Source organism: Parasteatoda tepidariorum, chromosome 11, assembly GCF_982258835.1.
Source record: "Parasteatoda tepidariorum strain Cologne lab strain chromosome 11, Ptep-v5.0, whole genome shotgun sequence".
NCBI classification, from domain to species: Eukaryota; Metazoa; Arthropoda; class Arachnida; order Araneae; family Theridiidae; genus Parasteatoda; species Parasteatoda tepidariorum.
This window is the reverse complement of record NC_141765.1, coordinates 14,275,949-14,290,110: the sequence shown is the minus strand read 5'-3', so window position 1 is coordinate 14,290,110 and position 14,162 is coordinate 14,275,949. Positions and strand designations below refer to the sequence as shown.

The following is a 14,162-nucleotide window of genomic DNA, read 5'->3' as shown; positions in this document are numbered from 1 at the left end:
AACCAAGATATAAATATTTTCCACAAAATTAGTTTGCTTTATCTCTAGCGCTTTTCAGCAGTCGCAGAAAAATATTTAAGTATTTCATCTTATTTTTTTTTTTTTTTTTAAAAAAGATGCTTTTAAAACTCTGAGAATTTGTTGGAAAGAAAATATGAAACTCATAAAGTTAACTTTCATGCGAAGAAAACATTTAGATAAATTCCATTCCGGATTTAAATGTTCGCATTCCTACGATTGCGGAAAAGGAAAAATAGCGAACGATAAATGAGTCTAAAAATGTTAAAACAAAGAAGTGGATGAAGAACTAAAAAAGATATTCAACTATCTCAATTTTGCCTTCCTCGTGCTTCACACGCACTAGAGGGCGTCTTCGTGTGACGTCACTTTTAGTTCCGCCTTTTTCCCTATTTTCCGGAGAGGCAACCGCTCCACACAATTACTCTCCGCCAAACACTTGATCTTACTGAAAGGAAAACTTGTTTCCCGTTCTTCTTTTTCCGGAAATTTTTCATCTTTAAGTGGATACCATAATTAAGCTAAGCTAAACATTATCTTAACTAATTGCTAAATGGAATAGTTGAAATGAAAGATCTAGAAAGTTTACTTTTTATATTCCATATTTAACTTCTTATCGTTAAAAGTTTCAAAACTTCTGTGGAAAAAAAACTTTGAACTTTTTCGAATTCAAAAACTCTGTTTTAGGCATTTTTTTTTTACTTGCAACAAACATAATGTATTATGTTTAAGTGAATTTTTTTGTCATCATTAAAATATAAACACTGCATACTTAATTTTTTGCATAGGAACGATTAATTTTATATTTTGCATTAAATTCTTCGCTGTAATTAAATCACACCAGGGTTTTTTACTATTTAAAGAGAAAATTTATTTAATTCTTACGATTTTCCTAATAACAAGTTGTTACAGGAAAAATTGGTCAAATGATTCTTTAATTGAAAAACTTGAAAAGGAACTAAAATGTGATACCATAAATACTTTCGTTAGGGAAAACTTCCACTGAAGGCTTTTAATAAAGATTCCATTCAATTTAGTCAAAAATACTTCATGAAAAACTAAGCAAATTGAAAAAAGTAAAATATATATTTCTGGATGGAATTAATAAATGAATTATAAATTAATAAATTAGGAAGGCATAAACTGCAATTAAGACTTGAAGGTGTTACTAGGATTTTATATGAGTTGAAAAATTTAAGATTGCCTATTTAACCTTCTGATCTATGCAGAGAAATATGTAACATATATGCTTCGTTGAAAGAAATGCATCACTAAATTATATATTAAAAAAGAAAAGACAAAAACTGATATAAACCTTTGAAGACTTTACTAAGATTTAATGATATGAGCTTTCAGCCCTGCATTTTGTTTTGTGAAGTGAACGTCAATTCGTTTGATTAAGCTATACCGTGAAGTGGTCTTTATACGTTAATAAACAGTTTTCGTACTTTTATTTACTATCAAGAACTATGGAATATCTAAATACAAGTAATGATAAAGTAACTATTTATGATTTTGAAACAACTATCATTAATGCTACAGACGGTATTTACTCAATAGATATAAATTCAACTTATCCAAAAGGCCAAAAAGGACTTCCGAGTGATGCACCCTTAATAATTTTCTTGTATTCAACAATATTTGTACTTTCAGTTGTTGGTAATGCATTGGTTATTTTGACTTTAGTTCAAAATAAACGAATGAGAACTGTAACCAACGTTTTTTTATTGAATCTTGCCATCAGCGATTTGTTACTTGGAGTTTTCTGCATGCCTTTTACTCTGATTGGAAGTCTATTGAGAAATTTCATCTTTGGTGAAGCTATGTGCAGGTTGATCAATTATTTCCAAGGTAAGATTTTTTCATAAAATAAGTATTTTCTTTGTTAATATATATTTAGAATTTTCATGATGATAAAGATTGTTTTTCAAATTGCTATTTTAATAATTTCAATTGATTTCTTAAGGGAAACACGGATGCCTTCATAACCTTAAAAATGAATATATTTGCATGGATTTATTTCCTATATGAATGCTACAAACGTAATTTTTTGTGTCAGCTAAATGCTCATTCCGATACTATTTAAATAAATTCAGTTGACTTTTTTAAAGGGACATGGAACTTTTAAAATGTTAAAAATGAACTTTTTAATTTATACTACTTTGTATTGATGCTAGAAACTTAATTATTTGTGTCAGCTATACACTTGCAAATTACATTAATATCAAGTTTAATAAAAATTTAAGAAAAAATATTTCAATTTATTATCATATTATTACACTTGTTTAATCCTACGTAATTAAAAAAAATCTCTAGCGAAGCAATTTGGTTTTGAAAATAGTTTTAATTTTTAAAAATGTTAATTTGTTTAGAATTACTCAGAATTAGTTTAGAATTAGAACCTCAATTAGTTTAGAACAAATATTTTATGAAATATTTGAACACTGATTTAACACATAATTTGAAACACAGGTCATTTGAATTAATAACCTCATGGGTCTCATTTTTTAAATAAATATTTACACTTCTCTCTATAAAAGTATAAATTTTTGAAAGCATTTCATTTGATAGTTTTAAACCTTATTCGAGAAAAGGGTTAAAAAAATTTAATTATTATTAAAATACTAAATCGCAATTAATTTTCTCGAATAATTTGAAAATTTTAGATAATATTTTAATTTTAATAAAATATTAGATAATAAATATTTATAGTATTTTAAATAATATTTCAATATTTTTCGAAAATAACAGAAGATTTTAAAAATTTAATGAATTGCAAATATTTTATAAAAATTAAAATCGAAGGAAAATTTTGGAATAATCTAAATAACTATTCAAAAATTATTTAGATTATTAAAAAAATTTTAAATAATTGAAAATTTATTTTAATTAATATTTTTTAGAGCTACAAATTCTTTAAAGTTGAAATATTATGTATATCCATAGCTGACACATAAAGAAATTACCTTACTGGCATTAAAATTATATCTATCCACCTATATCTATCTATCTATCTATCTATCTATCTATCTATCTATATATATATATATATATATATATATATACACAGTCCAGTCACATTAATGTGACCACCTGTCAAAAGCCAGAATAACCACCTTTGGCTGAGCGGACCGCTACGAAACGTGCAGGAAGAAAGTCAATTAGGTTTCTGAAAGTGTTCACTGGGATGTTGAGCCATGCCGACTCCAGTGCCGTGGCCAGCTGCGCTAGATTACGCGGTTGAGGATCTATGGCCCGAACAACCCGATCGAGGTGGTCCCACAGATTCCCGATTGGGTTCAAATCCGGTGAGTTTGCTGGCCAGGGGAGTACGGTAAATTCATCCTGGTGCTCTTCGAACCACGCACATGCACTGCGAGCTGTATGACACCTCGCATTGTCCTGGTGGTAGATGCCATCATTCTGAGGAAAAATCATTTGCATCTAGGGGTGGACATGGTCCGCAGGGACAGATATGTACTTATACTGATCCATCGTGCCTTCCACAATGATGAGTGCACCCAGTGAATGCCAGGAAAACATTCCCCAAACCATAACGCTCTCTCTTCCAGCCTGCAGCCTTCCGGCAATTGTTGCAGGGTGTTTGCTTTCAGACGTTTTACGCCGTATACGCCAACGTCCATCTGTCTCATGGAACATAAAATGTGATTCATCGGAAAAAGCCACCTGTTGCCATTCTGTGGACGTCCAGTTGCGGTACTGGCGTGCAAATTCCAGCCTTTGTCACCGATGAACAGCAGTCAGCATAGGTGCATTAACCAGGCGTCTGCTGCGGAGGCCCATGCGCAGCAGCGTTCGCTGAACAGTTGTTGAGGATACACTTTTGGTAGCCCCTTGGTTCATCTGGACGGTCAGTTGCTCAACAGTTGCACGTCTATTCGCCTGAACGCATTTCCGCAGCCTTCGTCTGCCTCTACCATCTTTGGCCCGTGGTGCACCACATGTGCCACGCCGTTTGTTTTGTATAGTGCCATTTTGCCATGCATGGTATACTTTTACCACGGCGGCACGCGAACAGTTCACAAAATCAGTCATTTCCGAAATGCTTCCACCCTTGGCCCGAAAGCCAATAATCATGCCCTTTTGGACGTCGGATAAATCGCTACATTTCTGCATTGCGCCAACGACTGAAATGCTTTTCGATGCCCTAGGACATCCAATATATACACTACACTGTAATGTGCTGCCACCTGCACTCTGTGAGTGGTTATTTCACGTTGACGTCGAAAGTAGGTGGTGGTCACATTAATGTGACTGGACTGTGTATATATATATATATATATATATATATATATATATATATATATATATATATATATATATATATATATATATATATATATATATATATATATATATATATATATATATTTGGCAATTTTTTACTTCTGGAAATGAAAATAATGATTTTAATGAATTAATTTCTGTTCAATATTATATTTTTTATATTAATATTATATAAAAATGACAGGAAATTATTTTATAGGAATTTCCAATATTGTACAATAAATGAAACAGCTTAACATTCACATAAGAGTTTATTCTTAGATATTACCAATGCGAATTAATTTTTCGTTAAATCATCTGGTTTTCAAATTCAAGACAGCTAAATCTGGTAGCATTGCTGCATATTTCTTTGAAATTTTAACTGTTCAGCATATTTTAAATCAAATCTTATGAGGAATATCTCTGAGAATTTTTGAAAGTTTAAAATTAGCTCTAAATTTATAAATGTGATTGGTTATGCACTGATTTTTTATTTGAAATTAAAGTATTAAATACTTGAATAAATTACGAAAAAATGTAACTAACATAATTTTTACTTAACTTAAAAGCATTTTAATATAATTGTTGCAAATTGAACTTTCGACTTATATGAAACTCATAAAGTTAAGTCATTAATGCTTAATGAAATTTACTACTTTTTTTAAATAACTGAAACAGTTTCATATTCGTTCAAAAATAGGTTTTTGAAGCTCTTGAAAGTTAATTTACTATTTAGAATTAAATTTTACAATGAAAAAAATTTGAAACTAACAATGCACTTATAAATTCTCAAATATACATTGATCATTTTTATTTACAGTAAAATTAAAATTAATAAAATTAAAAATTCAAAAAATGCTACTTACAAAGTTTTTAATACACTTGAAAGTGTTTAAGTATAATAGTAACAAAAACTTACTCCTTACTTAATGAAATTCGTAAATTTGAGTAATAGCTATTCTTTTCAGTAGCAAAATTATATTTTAAGCTACTTTTTTTGGACGTATTTTTTGGCAAAACATTTTTCTGTCGCAGTAACCAGCATCCAAATGAACAACGCGGTAACAAATATCAGAAGTATATATATTTAAACAAATTCTGTAATACACTATTTTTGAGAATATACTATGAAATGCAAGAAAAAAAAGTACAACGTTTTGGTTATAAAAACCTTGATATTATCCTGTAAAATAATTCTGGATCAAATTACAATAAAAGTACAGACTCTCTGAGTGCAGCATCTATAAAATACATTTTATCGTCGAATCCATTTAAGTAAAATTTATGTCATAATTTATACAGTAATATATTTAGATACAGTGATTCAATGATTTTACAGTAATTATTATAGTAAAAATTATGGTATATCTGATTTTTCGCTCTATAAGATTTTACGGTAAAAAGTATTGGCAGCCTGAGTTCCGGTACTTTTTACCGTAATTCGACCCCGAATTTTTTACTATCAGAACATCAGTTTGAATAATCGAAAAAGAGTAAAGTTGTAGAAGATAATTTTTTACCCCCTTGAAAAAATTTTAAATTACAAATCAATTTATAATAAACTTGAAAGCGTTTAGTTGTAATTACAGTTTGCGACAATTAATTTAATTGGTAAAATTTAAGTTATAGCTATTCTTTACAATATAAGAAAATTGTATTATAAATTACTTGTTAAGAAATTATTTGGTTATAATAAATGTTTTATGAGCACAAGCAACAAAACTAGAACAATACTTAAAAAAAATTTATTCAAACTAATTAATCATATATTAATAAACACACTATAAAGTTCAAACTTTATGAAAATACATCAAGCTAAAATGATAAAAAAACGAAAATGTATGTCATTTTGGCAATTAAGTCTTTGGTATTATCAATGCGTCAAATTAAATGATTCAGGACAGTTTTAGTTGTAGAAGATAAAGAGTTTAGTATGATGAAACTAATTTTATTCTCCTTAAAAAATTATACATAAAATGGCATGTTGTTAATTCGGTTAATATCATCGTAATGAATTAGATATTAAAAGTTTTGAAGTCTTTTAGAAAGCAATTTGTTATAATGTTTCTAATTTTTATGATTGTCAAAGGTAATTCGATTTAGAATATAACTTGTTTAACGTTTAATTTAATTTTGTATTTTATAGATTTATATGGTGATAATTTTTTATTGATATGATTAATGTAAATTGCATAACTTTGAAATATTTGAATTAGCATTTAGTTTTTTATTGTTGCTTAAGTTAATTTGACTTCAAATGTGACAAAGAGAGAAGCATATTTAGATTAAAAGAGACTTAATAATTTAATAATTGATAATTAACTTAATTTCGAGTTAATATTAGTTTATTAAAACATTTTGCTTCTTAAGTTTAAAAATAATTTAAATATTAAGCTCTATAACATAATTTAATGAAAAATTTGTATTCATTAATGAAAATAGTACCTAGAATGCTAAACTACAATGATTTCTTTCATTAACATTTTATGATGTTTTACTATTTTTACAGGGTATTCCTAGATGACAGCATGTAATATATAGTTTTAGAACACTTTTCAAGATCAAATTCGAGGTAGTACAGACGTTAGGGATGGCAAAATAATAAGTGTAAAAAATATAAAAAAATACTATCGTAATCTAACGAATCATTATTAATAAGAACAGGAGTGAAAACAGTAATTCCTGCTTAAATGCTGGTGGAAACAAAACAAAAATCAAATGCGATTATTACAAACACCAAGTTTTATTATTACACCTCAAGTAAGTTTGCGATTATTACACCACAAGTTTTACTTGTCAATCAAACTGATTTTGGAGTATTTTATATTACCTTCCATGCATTGAATTCGTCATATTTACATAGCATTTTTATTTCTGTATTGTTTGATATCGAATTGCGATCCCTAATGTACATACGTTTTGTCTTTATTTCTGACATTTATTCTGAAAATATATATTAAAGATGGTGATTACAAGTCACTTTTTTTATTTGAAACTTGTTTTTTCCCGTAAAACCTTGCCTGATTTCTGAGAAATTTGACAAGTGATTTTTCTGAATAACGATTAGCTTAAATTGTTATAATAAAATTAAAATGTTTGTTAATTTTAAAAAAAATATTTAAGAAAAAATGGCCTGGCAAGATTTGACTATTAAAAAATTAAGGTATTAGCTTGTATTAGCAAAAGAGTAATGTACGTATTATGCAACTATAACTGGCATTATACAACAGAAAAGTTGGCATTATACAACTTTATATAGTTATCAGAATTTTGAATCAAAAATCCAAATTTTTACAACATATAAAAATTGTTAAAAGAAAAATTTACTAATAAGAATTTACATATATATATATATATATATATATATATTATATATATATATATATATATATATATATATATATATATATATATATATATATATATATATATATATATATATATATATATATATATATATATATATATATATATATATATATATATATACACATAAGTTCAAAATGAAGAATAAAACAAAGAAAAAGTATAGACATATGAAAAAAAAAAAGGAATGAAATTTTATTTAAAAAACCGGAAAAAAAAGATATAATCTTTTCTTCAGCCCACACGATTATATCCGCAAAACAGAGTGCTTTCTGATATTGTATCAATAAAGCCAAAGCAAAATATATTAATACAATAGTGTGATGAGCACTCAAAAATTTTTTTTATAAAAATAACAATAAATAAAATAGATCACAAAAAGTAAAAATAACATGTAAAAACAGAAAATAAAATGAAATAAAAAGAAAAAACATTAAAAAGGGACTATAAAGCGAGTAGCAAAATCAGATCAACTTACATGGACGAAAAATTTTTTTAAAAATGTTTTCGCAGAAAGATTGCCAGATTACAAAATATGAAAACAAAAGATGAAAACAATAGCGCAAATTGAGTGTAACAAGAGGGTTTTAAAGTGTCGTTCTTACTGCACTGCTGAAGTGATTTGTTATTCTGAGATTTGATTTGTTAGTTACCAAGGATGGGCCCGAAATGGATGTGCGCAAGGTAATATTATACTGGATAATTTTAAAAATTGATCATAAATAGTTTTAGAAGATAGATGTTTATTTAAGAAAAAAAATAAAATAGAAAAGAGAAACATAAATTGCCTGTTTTGCAAATAATTTTAGCCGCGGATTAGCACGATATGGATTAGTACATAGAAAAATTATTTAAATTATCAAAGAAAAAAATTTTAATAGATAATTTTAACACGGATTTGCCCGAAATGGATTTGCACATGGAAAAATTAACAACGAAAAAATTTTTAGTAGATACTATTAGCCACGGATTTGCCCGAAATGGATTTGCACATGGAAAAACTGTATAGATTAACAAAGGAAATTATTTAGTAAAGGAATTTTTAGTAAATAATTCAAACCACGGATTTGCCCGAAATGGAATTGCACATGGAAAATTATACAAACTAACAAAGAAATTATTTAGCAAATAATTTTGGCAATGGATTTACCTGAAATGGATTTGCACATGAGAAAATTATAAAAATTAACAAAAAAAATGTTTAGTAAATATATTCACAATAATATACGATTAATTCAATGATTTTATATAAAATTTTATTACTTCAGTTGGGCATCGATTGTCTTTTATCAAATTTTGAAAGAGTTTATAGATTTACTTTTTTTTTTTGAATTAATAAATATTACTACATATTCTTTTAATTCTGTTCATTTCATTAAAAGTGGTATTTAAATAGATGCTCCTAGAAACATTAGAATTCCAAGTAACTAGTTTATTAATATTAAAATTAAAATAATTTCTTTTATCGTATAAATCAACATAGCAGATATTTTCAACTTTCATAATACGCAAATCCAAAAAATTGAAATTAATATTATCATCATGATTACGAAGTAAGATTAATTCCTCAGGGTATATATCACTCAATAAAATAGTAAAATCTTGGAGATTGAAGATAATTAAGTCATCAATATATCTAAAAACAAATTTAATACTAAGAGTATAATTTTTTTTATAATAATGCAAAAATAAGTTAGCTAAGAGAGATGAATAATTAGATCCTCGTGGTATTCCATTAATTTGAAGAAAAATATCCTTTCCATTGTAAAGATAATTACTAAAAAGACAAAAATTAATCAGAATTTCCCAATAATCAAAATCGCAACAAAGGATATTTTTAAAATCATAGTAATAATTCAAAAGGACATCGTTTAGTTTAGAAAGGGGAATGCTATTGAAAAGATCCTGGAAATCAAAAGTCGCAATAGAATTAATTTTATTATGCTTAATGAAATCTAAAATCGGTTGATTATTAGTGATAATCCAAGAGAAACCTTCTTTAGTAATATAGTTAATAATCTTATTTAAGTAGTTAGAGAAAATGGTGCCAGGTTTAGTTAAATAAGTATTAGACCAACATGTGATAGTTCTACATTTTACTGGAATTTTATGAAATTTAGGACTGATAATTAAGTAAGAAAATTGTATATTGCTAATTTTAATTTTTAATCTCTTGTAAAAAGCTAAAACTTTTTTAATGACAATATTATTATTGAAATTACTAAGTTCAAAATTTTTACTATTTTTTAATTCCGTATTTAAAAGTTCAGCATAGAATTTTTTACAGAATATAGCATAATTATTGTTAGCTTTGTCTTGCTTAATTGATTGAACAATATTAGAAAAATTTGTTGAATTGTTATTCTTATTTAAATTATCCTTATTATTGAAAATAAAGTTTTTAAAGTAATAATAATCTCCCCATTTCCATTCTGTTAGCATACCTAAAGGTAAAGAGAATCTATTTGATATCTTTAAACAAAAACTATTGAGATCATTAAGAAAGTATTTTGGAATCTTATTGATTGATATATGGTAAATGGGTCTAAATTTTGTGCCTTTTATCATTAAATTCCTAAGTTCCAAGCTTTCTATAATATTTAAATTACCAGTAATAATATGTTTATGATGTTTATCAACAAAATCAAAATATTTATCCTCCTCACAGTGACATTCATAATCGGATATATTAATACTCCCTAAATTTTTGCTTTTATCACTATAGTTAAATATGGTTCTACCAAGAGATTTGTTATATTTAGAACTTTTAATTATGTTAAAATCTTTTAATGGAAATAAAGCTTTAAAATTTTTCAAAAATGTTGTGAAATTTGATCTTATCGAAAATAGGATTTTGAAAGTTAATAACGAAATATAAATTATCCAAACTTTTCTTTTTATTAGGCAATATATATATATATATATATATATATTATATATATATATATATATATATATATATATATATATATATAGTTATATAACATAAAAAAATATATTCCAGGAATTAAACACAAATTTTTTTATCAAAAACAAAATATTAAATATTTATAAGGATTATAGAAATCTTTTAATTTAATAAAATACAATAATTATTTAAAATCTACTCTTTAAATTTTAAATAGTGTTTATGTGTTTTTATTGTTTTACAAAAAATATAATACATAAATTTTCTTTAAAATGGTGTAAAAAATAAACAAAATTACTCAAAACAATGGGAAAATAGCATGAAATTGAAATAAGCTTACTGCTTTGCCAATACAAATTAGACTCGTTAATAAATCTGAGCATTTGTAAAGAAAAAATCCTAAACAGAACGGATCCTTTATTTCATTCCCTAAAGAGCAAAACACAAAAGGATTAAATACTTCAGCTTTTAATAAATGTAGCTGTATTTATCTTCAAACTTATGTCTTACTTTGTGGCTTTGCTAAGAGATTTAGGAAAGTGTAATTAATAGCTTTAAATTATTATTTATGGGATAAAATAAGTTAGAGATGTAATGCGATTTTATAGTGTTAATATTTAATAAATATTTTTTAAAAAAACCACATTAATTATTTATCATACCTATTACATTGTTCCTGAATTTAGCTAAATGGTACAAAGAGTTTAACATAAGAAATTAGTGTAAAAAGGAGCAACAACAAACGTGTTGAAAGGATGTGGGTCAAAAGAATCCTATTAATTACTTTAAAAAGGCTGATGAATTAGAAATATATATGCTTTTATCTGAATTAAAGCATTAGGTATGATCTGCTTTTATTTTTTTCCACGAATTGTGAATTCTCAAATATTTCACGTAATTGCCTACACCCTCGTGTGCAATCTCTTAAAAAAGGTATCAGTCCTTTGCCATTTTTAGGTTCTGGAATTTTACATAATATGTATTTTGTAAATTTCAAAGTAATTATTAAGTTATAATTTGTCAAAAGCTACTATTTGCCAAAAACTATAATATTGAGTTTAAATCATTCCTCAGACTAGAAACATTGTTGGCTATACAAGGTCTTTGCAATTCATGACTTATTTTCCTTTTATACACAAAAATTACAAATGCGTTTGCTTTATGGAATAGGAAATTTAAATCAATTAGAGAAGAACATACAAGCACGTAGGTATAGTTTTTTCATGGGGGGTGTTTTGTGATTGAGGAATTTATTAAGTAGATGTAATTTAATTAAACCAGTTACATACATACAAGTAAACTCATTTTGATTTTGATAAAATAATCTAATACAGAATTTTTTTTTGCAAGCTTCATTTAAAACTAAAAATCACAACCAGTGATCTAAATGAGATCAAAATAAAGGCAAGACATAAACGTCGTTGATCGCTTCCCTTCGATTGGGAAGCAAAATTCAAATAAAAGGAACATTAAAACAAAACCACCGTTATTGTCAAAAATTCACGTATAAAATATCAATAAAAATTCATCTGTTCACCGCAAATTATAATGCGTTTAAGCATCCAAAATAATATATAAAAAAATGAATTCCTTATAAAGTAGAATATATGGATAATTTTCAGGAAATACGACACATAGGAATTTGTTTTTTAAATTTTTAAACTTTTGGATTGGAAAACTATATATATTTTTTTTAAAAACATACTACTTTGTTAAGATAACTCTAATTAATACCTTATAGAGAGCAATGTACAACAGTTAACAAGCATTTAGCAGTTTGCAATTATTCCTTGGCATTCAAGTGCCAGAAAAACTACAATTTGTAATTTTATAGCTTTTACTTCCATGTTCTATTTCATTTTTAGTTAGTCTTTGTGCTGTTAATCACAAGACTTTGTGCCATTAATCACAAGCTGTTTATTTCAGATTGAATAATATAGTTTATATTAATTATTTAGAGAACGCAGGAAAATGACAATGTGTAAAATCATTCCAAGAAGCTAATAATAATGGTGTTAAATAAACTTTAAAAAAAAATTGTCATTTTATTCTATGATATCAGATTTTAATGGCAGTTCCATTAAATTGTCGCATTTAACGAAAATTATTCGCAGATATATGGTATATTCGCAGAAGTCGGTAAATGAATATATCCTCGCACAGATTTTTCCTTTTGTTTATTTCAATAATATCCTGTTAAACTACGTTATTAAATAGAAGGTGTAAAACTTTAATAATGTAACAAAAAATTAATAATAAATACAAAAGATATACAGCACAAGAAAAAAAAATTAGATACAAAGCCTCAAAATATTTTGTAAATAAATTGAATGAAAAAGTCCGTGTTTCGTAAGGTCGCGGACTATCAAATTTGGATTTTGATAGAGCGGCCGCGGGCATTTCAACATTTAAAGAATTACTTATCGCACTAAATTAAATTTAAATGTCAGAGAAGCAATTAATTCTTTTAAGTTCGTTGACTTTAAAAACAAGTTTTCGTTACTTAATCAGTATAATGCATTATGTGTTAAAATGTTTTATACGCGCACACACATATAATATATATATTATAGTTAAGAGGGGGTTGAAATATATATATATATATATATATTTCAACTCCTGTCTAAGCTTCACCATAGAATGGAATATAATTAATATTCATACCATTCTGATCTTAAATTTTTGTATCATGTACGACAATAATGACTTGATGATATTTTTTAAATCAATTTCTACTTAAATTTTATTTTTAAAGAGAAATAGATGTTACCCCTAACATTTTTAATAATCTTAAAACATTTTGCTAAACAAAGGTTTTTTTAGTTTGTGTTGACGATAAATCATAATTAAGGCGTTGGATACTTCAAGTCAAAGCATAAAATATCTTCAAACTCTTAGAATTAAAGTATTATTTTTAAGGTAGTTTACTCCTTTATTTAACTTGATTTCTTTTTTTATTCAGTGTCAGACTTAGTTTAGTGCAGCGTAATTATTGTTAATTTTATTTGCTTACACTGTTTACACAAGATTATGGCTAACAAATGAAAATTTTGAGATCATTTATGAACAATTGAATGCGATTGCAATGATAAATTTTTCATATCTGTTTCGCGATTCGTTTTTAAGTGATCTGAATTTTAATAAAATTTTCCTAAGTTAAACATAAAATTATTCAGTTGATTCGTTTAAAATTAAAGAAAACTAGCCTTAATTATAAAGAATTACTAAGCAATAACATACTCATAGAAGATATATATATATATATATATATATATATATATATATATATATATAGATATAGATAGATAGATAGATAGATATATTACTGCATGTATAATCACTAAAAATAAACATTAAAAGCATAATTTTTATTTAGTTCAGAACACGTTGTCACAATCTTAATTATACGGAGAATTTATGAATTACGTTGAATTTATTATTACGAAAAATTTATAATTATGAAAAATATATTATTACGAAAAATTTATTATTGGTTAATAATTTTTATCATTACAGGTTAGAAACTCTTCGATACTATTCTGATATTGTGTAATTTAAACTGATATTATTTAATAAGTGGGTG

The 14,162-nt window shown here is 26.1% G+C and overlaps 1 protein-coding gene across 1 annotated transcript in view; it reads left to right on the top strand.

Moving 5' to 3' along the window:
* Positions 1–441: 441 nt before the first annotated feature.
* Positions 442–14,162, top strand: part of LOC107440079 (cholecystokinin receptor) — a 296,121-nt gene continuing 282,400 nt past the window's right edge. The window contains exon 1 of the mRNA XM_071187349.2: positions 442–1,869. Within this exon, the coding sequence (XP_071043450.1) occupies positions 1,488–1,869 (382 nt within the window). The 5' untranslated portion in view covers positions 442–1,487. The remainder of the gene's footprint in view (positions 1,870–14,162) is intronic.